The 11,092-nt window shown below is 37.6% G+C and overlaps 1 protein-coding gene across 16 annotated transcripts in view; it reads right to left on the reverse strand.

Annotated features, from left to right (window-relative positions):
• The window catches only part of MBNL1 (muscleblind like splicing regulator 1), a 195,100-nt gene extending 194,103 nt beyond the window's left edge, over positions 1-997 (reverse strand). For 15 of the 16 annotated variants that reach the window (XM_039358011.1, XM_039358013.1, XM_039358010.1 and 12 more), the window contains exon 1: positions 556-652. Coding sequence is in view for 1 of the 16 variants with exons in the window: in XM_039357999.1 (XP_039213933.1) it covers positions 756-893 (138 nt within the window). In the remaining 15 variants the exon portion in view is untranslated. Of the gene's footprint in view, positions 1-555; positions 653-755 lie in introns of those variants that run through there. The other variant, XM_039357999.1, reaches the window with a different exon arrangement.
• Between the last annotated feature and the right edge of the window lie 10,095 nt (positions 998-11,092).

The raw sequence follows: 11,092 nt of genomic DNA on the forward strand, positions 1-11,092 counted from the left end.
CACGCGGCAACAACGCCAAGTTCAGGAGTAATATAAGCCCTAAACAAAGGTCAGCGAGGAAAGGGGGCCTTTTCGTACACCTGCTTAGCCTCAGCCTTTGGGCGCGAGTGTGCATGTTTGTGTGTGCGTTTGTGCAGATTGCAAAACTGCACGACCCTGCAAAGCAGGGGCACCCGCTGACTCTCTCTCACACACACACACACACACACACACACACACAAACGGAGAACCCGCAGCAAGAGAGGAAACGGCGGCTGGAAACAGAACTGCAACTGCGACCTTTTGCCTTTCTTTTCTTTTTTTTTTAAGCTCGGCGAGGGGAGCGAGAAGAAATCCTTAAAACTGTGGCGGAGACCTTGACTCTCCACCGGCGGCGGCCCTCCTCTCGTGTCCTCCGCTTCCCCAGCCCCGGGACGTGGAGAGCCAAGGCGGCATATGCGGCTCCAATCTAAAGCGCAGTCCAATTGAAACGTAAAGCACTGCTTTCTCTCCCTCTCCCCCCCTCCCCCGCCTTTCCCCGCCAGTCTTGATCGACAACAAGGAAAGACGCCTTACCTCTCAACATTTTTTCAGAGGCAACCATCAGATCTTAGACGGGTCGACCAAGGCATTTTGGAGGTATTCGGGAAAGGATGACCCTCCCAAACCTTATTTTTTAAAAAAACAAAAAGCATAAATAAATAGAACCAAAACAAGCACTGGGGAAAAGGGGGGGAAGGGAGAGAAAAGGGGGGGAGATGGGACGCGCCACTCGCCTTGTCACAGCGGCATTCTCGTCGCCCTAAAACCTCCGGCAGCTGCAGTGCAAAAAGACTGTCGCCGACGGCTGTGCAGGGCGCGCTCTTATCTGAAGCGCCGAGTTTCCGCTGCTGCCTGCGCCGCCCCTCCCCCATCCAGTAAGCTCTAACCAGGAAGCAACTGGGCGTACTAACTGCAAGAATGCAAAAGGGAGGAAGGAAGGGAGGGAAATAAAATAAAATAAAATTACACGATATACATATTGCGCGGAAGGCTAGGCGGGGGCGCGCACAGAACCGCGCGAGCGAGCGCACAGGCGCGCGCGCGAAAGGTCTGCCGCGCGTTCCTTCCCTCTGGTGTCTGGGTCTGTGTTTGTGTGTGTGTGCGCGCGTGTGTCTGCAAACAAGGTTTGGAACTGGGGACTGGCGAATAGATTCGACGGGGAGAGGATGGAGAACGGGGGGCGGCAGGCGGGGTGGGTGCGGGGGGTAAAAGTGAAAAAGCGAACGCGAAGTAGCCGCCGAAAGCGCTCGGGATCCCCTAAAAGGCTAGCCTTGGTATCTCCCAAGTCGATTTGTACAACTTGTGAGGAAAAGAGGAACAGAGCGAGCGAGAGGAGAAGCAGGCACGCACGTAGGCACGCACCACATCCCTCTCTCCATCCCTTCCCCTGGGGGGTCGTAGTGTAAATGCGGCGGGTAGAAAAGGTCTCTTTCGGTGGAGCGTCTCTGGGGAAATGATAATTGGTCTCGCTCTGTTGCTGTGAAGAGATTCTGCAAAGTGGAGGCGCCGGATGGTATCCCACCCACAGACTTTGCAGCACTAACTGTAAAACTACTTAACATTCAAGGCACCTTGTCATTTCGCTCGATCATCATCAAATGGCATCTATAGTTCGGTTCTTTTTAAATACTGCGCATTTTGGGCTTCTCGTTTTAGGCCTAAGAATTTTAGGTCTCCCTGTTCTGTTGGAACCAATCCAAGGATGCCATACGGGGGAGGGGGGGAATAATAAACCAGAGGTGGGTGCAGAAGAGAAGCACTGCTTCAGATCTGAATTCTCTTACGTTCAGACAGATAGGGTTCTCATGGCTCACTAAGGTAAAATACAGTTTGATCTTGTCTCACATATTTACATATTTACCAGATTTGTCTCAAGTACTAAAGAAGGTTGTCAAAAAAGTAAAATGCTGCAACCGTTTTGGTCTGTAAACAGTAGGCCACAAACCTATGTTTATTAAGTGAAATATATTTTTTTAAAAACAGGAAAATATTAATCATTTGAGTCCCCACCTACAGCCTGCAGTGAAGCAATCCAAGAACAGGGAGAGAACTCATTTATCAGAAGTTCTGTTGAGCTCCAAGTTCATCCTCCAAGAATCATGATGGAGTCCTCTTCTATTTTTTCCACACATTGTTACCCACTGAAGTGTGCACCTATTTATATATTAGCCCAAAGCACTCTTGCAACATCACTACATCAACATCAGATTTGAAACTATTAAATACTGTTAACACAATGCTAGTATCAGACATGCTTAAGCTGAATGTGCATTCCTGCCAATATTAGATTTTTCATTTGCATTGGAAAGACAATTAAAATGCTGATGTGGGGTTTCATTTGTGAAAATGGCATTAGATACCCTGGGCTAGCACTTGTGCAAAAAGGTTCTTGTGCAAATCATTCAGCACTGGTAGTTAATGCCAGTGTACTGATCCTCTTGAAGTTTTGAGGCGTATAGAAAAAAAGGATGAGAGTCCATAATATGGGAAGATATCCATGCTATTGGTGCCTCTTCTGCATCAATTTTATGCTGATAAATTGTGTGGAGGCATTCAAAGGTTCTCTTCCCTTTATTATGAGTAAATGCTAGAAATAATTTTAAATCTCTTTTGTCTCAGATAAAGTAATTTATTACCAATTTATTTACAGAGGAGAAATGGTTAGTTTTTACAGATAATAAAGTACTATCTTGATCCACCAGTCCATATAAAGCAATTGGCCATTTCATGCCAAAGGTTATGCTATTATCTGTTGCCAAAAAAAAGGCACTTTCGGTCATCTGAAGGAACAGGACAAAGAGCACCTTAGATTCAATTTCTCACCAAAAATAGGTGTCTGTAGTATCAAAGCTAACTGTTGGCAGTTTGGTTGGTACACATATATTATAATCTCTATGTGTGCTGAGTAGACACTTTGTGTATTTGTGTGTGCTTGTGTAATCCCATAATAGTCATCTTAACCCAACTAGGATCTTACCCAACTGCCAGCTAAGTCTTGCAAAAAAAAAAAAAAAAAAACCCAAACCCATAAATGGGGCCCTGAGGCTACAACCGTCTTCTGCCTTACCCAGCAAATATTTGTCAATATAGCCACTGTATAATGCCTGCATTATACAAAACAACATATAAAAAAATTATTTTAAAAAAATGTTTCTATTTGTTGATTGCACCTTTGTTGGTTGCATGACTTCCTTTTGGGATAGATGTTTAAGCCTGATTAAAAAGTGCAGTGATAAAATATGTGTATTATGGTATATTCATAATATATATTCATATATTCAGACCATTTGTAGAGGCCATTCTTTTTGAATAAAATATTTCAAAATCCTTGTCGCAGAACTGAAAATACAAATAATGATAATCATTCACACTATATAGGTGAAAAAGTGATAGTCTGGAAGAATTCTGGGTAATTTCATTTAAAAATGAAAATGCGTTGGAAGAAACTATAAGACAAAATAAGATACAACTTCATGTTATAATATAATATATTATAAACTAATAACTAAAATTTTCTTACATATTACAAACAGAGACATGTCTAACAATACTTTTATTGCAGCCCAAATGTCACATAACAAGAAGTGAATTATTTTACCAATAAGAGAATTGCTTAAATATGCATTTTCCTCTTTTGTTTTGTTTTGATTGTTTCTATGTGTTACCATTTTTACTTTCTTTACAATATGACCACCCAACTGGAATCCAACAGGCAATTACCCAAAATACTACCAGGTCATTCTTTATAATATGTGGAACAGCTTAAAGGATGTTACTGAACCAAGACAAGATTTTACATGTGGAAATCATTAAGCAAGATCAGTTTCTGAGGAGCTAGAAACAGACTACTGTACAGACCAATTTAATATTTTTAAAGTAGGCTTTAGTCTGTCCTAAATTAATAAGTAGGGAAATATCTATTCAGTCAGAAAGATCTATGAAGTACTTTTATACTTTTGGGTGCCTGTAACTTTTGTTACAGTTTGTAGTAACTTTCAACTATCAGTTGGTTCCCACTAATAGAGACGTGGTTAGAAGCAAGTATTTTATGTAAGAGTTCCTGTTTTGGGAACAGCTTTCCCCCTACTAAAGCAAGGATATATCCTTCCAAACACATGTTTTGGAAGGCTTTAAGAGACTGATTGACATTAGAGTCACATGTGGGTTATTGTCATATAAATTATTTACATTTAAAATAACTTTTTACTGACACTACTATTACTCTTATAAACACTACTGGAGCCATTCAGAATGAAGCATTTTATCCATAACAAAATTAAATTTTATGAAATGTTTGCAGTACTAATAATACTATTGATAATATGAAATGCATGCTGTATTTTCATGTAGTCACAGCCTTGTCTCTCTGTATATAATAAATAAATGTCTATTTTATGGCAGAAGTAGATGTGGTTTCAAAAACGAATTACAAAAATCAGTACATACTTCTAATGTATAAGTGGTGCTTGGGGTCATTCCTCTAGGAAATCTCTCTTTCAGCATGGGAACAGCAAGTACTGTTTACAAACTAGATAGAAAGAAATCCAATAGGACTAAGATGTTCTTTCTGCTTGACATTAAACATAAGTATTCTGCCCTCATTGTTCCCATCTCTCAACATTTTAGTAACTAATAATATAATCTGCCATCAGATTTTTAGGCTGTGTGGAAGAAGTAGCAACAGTCTAGTAGTAAGGGTTCTTGTATGGATCACAACTTTATTGGTTCATCTACTGATAATTAGTTATTGGTGATTGAACAAGCTGTTCATGATAGTCTTTGTAAATAAATAAACCTTTCATGTTAACTGTTTCATGAGATAAACCAGTGATGGCGAACCTTTTAGAGACCAAGTGCCCAAAATGCAACCCAAAACCCACATGCATCATCGAGTGCTGGGTAAGTGTGGCCTATTGGGTGGGTGTGGCCCATTGGGGGCATGGCTGTGGTGACAGCAGACTGGGTGGGACTAAAAAGTTCAATCAATCAATTCCAACTTTGCAAGATTTTTTTTTCCCGCAAGAAGGTGAAATTGACTGATTGAACTGACTGATTTTTTTTTTGTATATGGTGGCGGAGGCCTAAAGCAAAAAGGTTTTATAAAACCCAGCTGAAGGCCTAGGACTGGGGTGAAGGCACGCATGCCCACCGAGAGGGCTCTGAGTGCCGCCTCTGGCACCCGTGCCATAGGTTCGCCACCACTGAGATAAGTCATGACATGATTAAAAAACTCCAAATGTGCCTTTTTGGCCCAGAAAATGTGCCCAGTTGTGACATAGCCCATTTGTTAGAGGGTCATACAATTTTACTGTTTCGTTGTCTTTGTTCTCTTCGCAAGATAGGTCAAGATAGATATTTCTTTCTATCTGCTTGAACAACCTGTACCATGAATGATGCTAATGAAGCATTAGGAAGCATTAGGAATATAAAATAAAGAGAACACTAGTGAACGTTTATTTTCTCATTAAATATTTCCCACAATTTTTCAGAATAAGAAGCATTTTGCTATTGCAAATTTAAGTTCCTGTTTTTAAATCAATGAGGTTATAACCATCTTGAAAAAAGTGAAGGTCATATTTGGGTGTGAGACAAATTCTTCATAGACTACACTCAGCTAAGCAAAGAAAAAAATAAAAACCCAATATTGTCATGAAGTTGACCTTGCATTTAATTGTGCAGGGACCAATTCCACCATCATCAAAATATTATATAAAAGGCTGGAAAAGAAATATTACTATACCAGTGATCCATGAATGAGCCATAAATTGTAAAGCTGCGCGCGCGCGCGCACACACACACACACGTACTATCTATACCGATTGCTGTAACTGCTACAACGTTTGTGCAGCCTTCAGAAGCTTTCAATTCTAAACCATAGAAGTTAGCTTTCATCAGAGCTTCTGTGGAAGTACTGTATTCTTAAGGAAGTTCTATTACCCAGTCAGTTTAATAATAAACAATAATCTAAGGAGAACACTAACCTGTTTTTTTTAAAAATTTGTACAGTGCTTTAAAATTCCAGCTGCCAGTTGTTTAGGGTAGGAGCAGGGTGCCATGGATAATACTCTATACGAGAGAAGATGTGGTTTATAATTTGCTTTGTACAGTCTGAATCATAAGAGAAAGACAAATAATGACATTGGTATTTTTATTTAAGAGGCTACGTGAGGGCAGTTATCAACAACTTTCTAACTTCCACTCCCTACCAGCAAATTACCTAAACTGCACTGTTGTAATGACTTGCTACTGCAATGCAAATAACACTGCATTGAGTTATTTAAAGAGGCGTCTTTGTTCCTATAAGATTTGTTAGTTTTATGTGCATTGAGTTCATATGCTCAGAACCACTATAGTGTGAGATATAAACTCACAAACATCTTAGCTGAGGTGTGCAGTTTAAAAGTCTAAGAGGGAAATATCTCTCTCCCCCCTCTCTCCCTCTCTTTCTCCTCTGTGTGTGTGTATGTGTGTAAGAAAGAAAGAGAGAGAATTGAACCTATACTGCACCCACTTATTCCAGAAAAGAAATAAGCAACTTCTTTCTGTCTAATTTAAAAGGGTATCTTTTTTTTCTCCTTAACTGAAGAAATAGATATTGATGTGGAACATCCAGCAACAGCTCTAGTACTTATGCAATGTCTATTCAGATCATTCGAAGGCTCCACGGAGGGAGGGAGGGCGGGAAGGAAAGATGGAGGGAGGGAGGAAGGAAGGAAGGTCTGAGAAGATGTTTGGTGCTTTTTTCATTTATATTATGAAAGTTATCAAAATTCTACATGTCTATGAAAAAGTAATCATCCATTCCAGTTCAATTAGAAGCATAGCAAAGACTATGAGATTAATAATTCTCTTCACAGGGAGGCTTTTACCACATGGGTTCTAAGGGTACAACATGCCCTGTTCAAAAGAAATTTCTGAAGATCTTCATGAAAAACTTATTATTAGCTAGAAAATGTTACCTTCATTTGTAAATCCATGGGGCTCCACTAATCAATGGTTAGAGACTTAATCTTGAGTTGAGGAAGTATAATGGCAATAATCTTTTTTTCTCAAAATGAATATTTTGTCACAATCTCTCCGATGATGAAATTGTCCAGGAAGTCACAAAAATTCCAGAACTACATTTAAGGATTGGCAGATGTCTATCATCTAATGTTTGTGTTCATGATTCTAGCATCAGACAAATGCTACATAAAAATGAGATTGACAAGAAAGTAACAACACATAAATCATTACACACTAAAAGAAAAACCGGTGTCACTATTTAGCTTGCATCAACTCACCCCAAAATCATTGAATAATATTCCAGATTTCTGGATAAACACTTGATGAACAGATTAGTTAATCTGTTAACTAATTAGTTAACTAATTAAAATTAATTAGTTAATTTTTAAATACTATATGGGTCCTATTATTTTTGAAAATATAGTAATTAAAGACCAAATTCTACAGTAAGAATCTCATCCTAATCATTAAGCATGGAGGCGATAATATTATGGCTAGAAGTACTTTTAGGAATTCAATGACTTACTATTATTGAAAAAAGCTATGAATCCTTTTTTGACTAGAGAATTCTATAGAAAAATATCTGTCCATCACCTGAAGATAATACATAGATGGGTTATGTGGCAAGGAATAGATTTCAAACCTATACACATGTATAGTGTTACAAAAGAACGGATGAAAAACACATTCAGTATTTAGGTATGGACAAATTAAAGCCAAAACCCATAAAACTATTACAGGATCTTAAATTAATATGTTGGTTCCTGCTAGTAAATTTTCAAATATTACTGAGTTGAAGTAATTCATATTGAGGAATGAAGCAAAATTCCTTCACAAAAATCAGACAGACCATTAATGAATTACAGGGGAAAAAAAATGACTTCAGTTCCTGCAGCTAAAGGTGAATGCAAGCAGTTATGTCTCAATCTGGATTTTTCAAACTTAGCAACTTTAGAATGCATGAACTTCAACTCCTAGGATTCCAGCTGGGGAATTCTAGGGCTTGAAGTTCATTGCTTAAAACTACTAAGTTTGAAAAACGCTGGTCTAAATCAAAGGAACATTACTTTTTCTGCATGGGCAGGCTGTACATTTGATGACTTTATTGATGACATACAAGAAACAAATATAAGCACAAAAGTTCTATTACTTGTTCGTTCAAACTTTTTCTGTTACCACTACTAACTAAAAGGGAGAAATACTTTTACAGAAGGATGTCACTGCTTTAAATTCTGTTACTTAGGAAAATGGCCATTATTAATTGCTGAACCCACCTGTTGCTTTCTCCTCAGCCAAAGATCACATAGCTTAATTTCTAGAATTCAAAAATGCATCCAAATGCATCTCTTATTAAAAAGGAGGTTCCTTCACTTTATCATGAGCTTAATTCTCTTGTCAATAGCAGCCTTTTTCTCTACAATGGATAACTACACTTCCCTATATATGAAATTTGTATTTCTCTACTTTCTCTCAAGCTTTTGTTTCCAAGCATTCCATGAAGTTTCCTAATAAAATTTGGTTGAGAAAAACTTCAGATAACTCTTTAGCCAAGGATTAGTATATCTATCTGGAAGGCCCCAGTGGTGGGATTTAGCCAGTTCGCACCAATTCAGCAGAACCAGTAGCTAATTTTTTGTTGCCCAGGCCTAGAATGGACTTCTGGAAGTGGCATCCACACAGAGAACTGCTTGTTCACATATTTGAATCCCACCACTGGAAGGCCCTGGTTGGTTTTTGTGAGATACAGAATTTATTCCAGAACCCCATGCAACAGAATGAAGGCTAAATTATTATATAAATTCTATTTTACTAAGGAAGGCATTCTGTATTTTTAAATCATTTTAACTACATAGTTTCTATAATGTATCAACAAATAACATTTTTAAAAACACTACAGTATTTTTTCCACTGCTCGGTTTATGTTATATAGTAATTTGCTTTACAGTAATATCTTCAGCTCTTTGTTAGTGTAAACCACTTGGAATTGTGGTCTGTGTAGGAGAGATAAATTTAATTGCTAAAGATAGTTGATTCTGTACAGAATGAACTTTTGGCTCTGCCTCTTATGTCCCTTTTTATTAAACTGTAGCAGTCTGATCTCCACATTACCAGTCTCACCACCTCTGGCTACACTTTTCAGAATTTAAACTTTAGGAAATTCAGAATAACCTATTCAGTATAATAATCAAGGCAAATTTTTTCATGCTACTTGTAGTATAGCTCCATTAAAAATTCTGAATTTGGTTTTTTTTAAAACACAATTGCTTAGTTTTAAAACACTGTTTTAAAATTCTGTACCTCAGAAAAGAAAATAAGACTTTGCACAATATATTAGCTCTGAAAGGACTATAATTGCATTGCTGTATTTTATCTATTAAAATATATTCTGTAAGTCAAAAAGGCCAAAAGGAATGCTAAGTGCTACCTTAACATTTCTTTCTTTTCTAAAATTTGCAAATAGACTCTCAATATCACATTCTTTTCCAATTTCTCTTGAGCAATCTGTTGAAATAGAGAAGCTGTCCAAGCACAGAATTGTGTAAAAAAAGAAGCAACTTTCTTGCATATATATATATATAAAAAAAACAACCTGTTTTGTCTTAGAAAAGCATTAAGAAAAGCAATAAAAGTTAAGGTCTGTGATGTAATTTTTCATGCATAAACCTCCATGATACACATTTATTTCAAGGCTTCATTGTTACACAAGTGTCTCAATAAAAGATTGCTAAAATTGGTTTCCTAAACTCCTTGTTAAAATACTGCAAGTCACTGTTCTGATAAACAGATACTGTACATAAACAGCTGAGCTTTAGGTTTGCATTGATTAATGTACTGAATTTATGCTTCAAGCAGTTAAAACAATGAACAGCTAGTTTCAAAATGTTATCGTTTTTCAAACCTTTGCCTTTCTCAGGCTGAAAAGCTTTAATACAAAGCATAAATCTATTTTCAACATAAAAGTGTGTATAGGTCTATATGTGTGTGTAGGGTGTTTGTGTGCTTTATTCTGCCTCAAACTCTTAATTTGCTGTTGAATCTACAGGGAGTAATTTGGATAATGGTTACTTGAATCCCTGTCTATAGCGTTCTCTATAGGGAATTCATTATCTTTCTGCAGAGGTAAACCTTAGCAGCATAGACCTTAAAACTAGTTACCAAAATAGTATTTTAAACAAGCAAAATATATCATATCTAATTTTTAAAAAATACATTGCATTTATATTCCTCCAGGTGGCTTGTAATGATCTCTCTTGGCAGGTAGGGCTAAAAAGTAATGACTGGTTCAGAGCCATCCCCAAGTTCCATGATCAAGTGGAGAGTTGATCAACTAGCTTCTAGTTGAAATTCAACCTCTTAGCAAACACACTATCCTGATTCTGCATGCATTGTTTTGCTATTACAAGTCCCCTGAGCAGTTCAATTGGAAGGTGAAAATTTCTACGTAGGTAAAACTGGAAAATAAGATTATTTCAGATTATTTGTCCATCTGAGCAATAGCCACCTCGGAGTTCTTTCTTTTTTTTTACTATACCTTGAGATTATTCTGTCAAGGCTACCAGATGTTGATGGCACTCTGAAAAATCAACAGTGCTATTTCCTGCCCCTTTGAGGAAGGAAACACATGAACACTGGAATGCAGGCAAGCTGTAACATAGCTTTAAAAAAAAAAAAAAACTTGTCACCTCCCCCAGAAGTTTAGAAAACAAAAACCTTGAGATCTTGGCTTTGCTGATGTGTACAGCATGTCTTTTCTTACATGCTTTGAACTATCTGTTGTATCTGTGTCATCCACCAATAATACTAAGTATAGCCCTTAGCCATTAAAACCATTATTGAATACTTTCACCATCAATGGGTCTCAAGAATCCCCTGTAATTTAAGTCTGTTTAGGAAGATTCTAACCTCTGGGGTAACAGCGAAGAAATTTGTACTATTAGCTATGTGTCACATTTTCAAATAGCTGAAGATACGTATAATCTCCTACATCAATGACCAATCCTTCAAACTTTCCCAAATAGCATTAAGTGGCAAGCACTTAGCCTATCTTGGTGAAAAAAGGCTCTGG

Source organism: Crotalus tigris, unplaced genomic scaffold (assembly GCF_016545835.1).
Source record: "Crotalus tigris isolate CLP2741 ecotype Arizona unplaced genomic scaffold, ASM1654583v1 scf7180000018970.2248101, whole genome shotgun sequence".
Classification (NCBI taxonomy): Eukaryota; Metazoa; Chordata; class Lepidosauria; order Squamata; family Viperidae; genus Crotalus; species Crotalus tigris.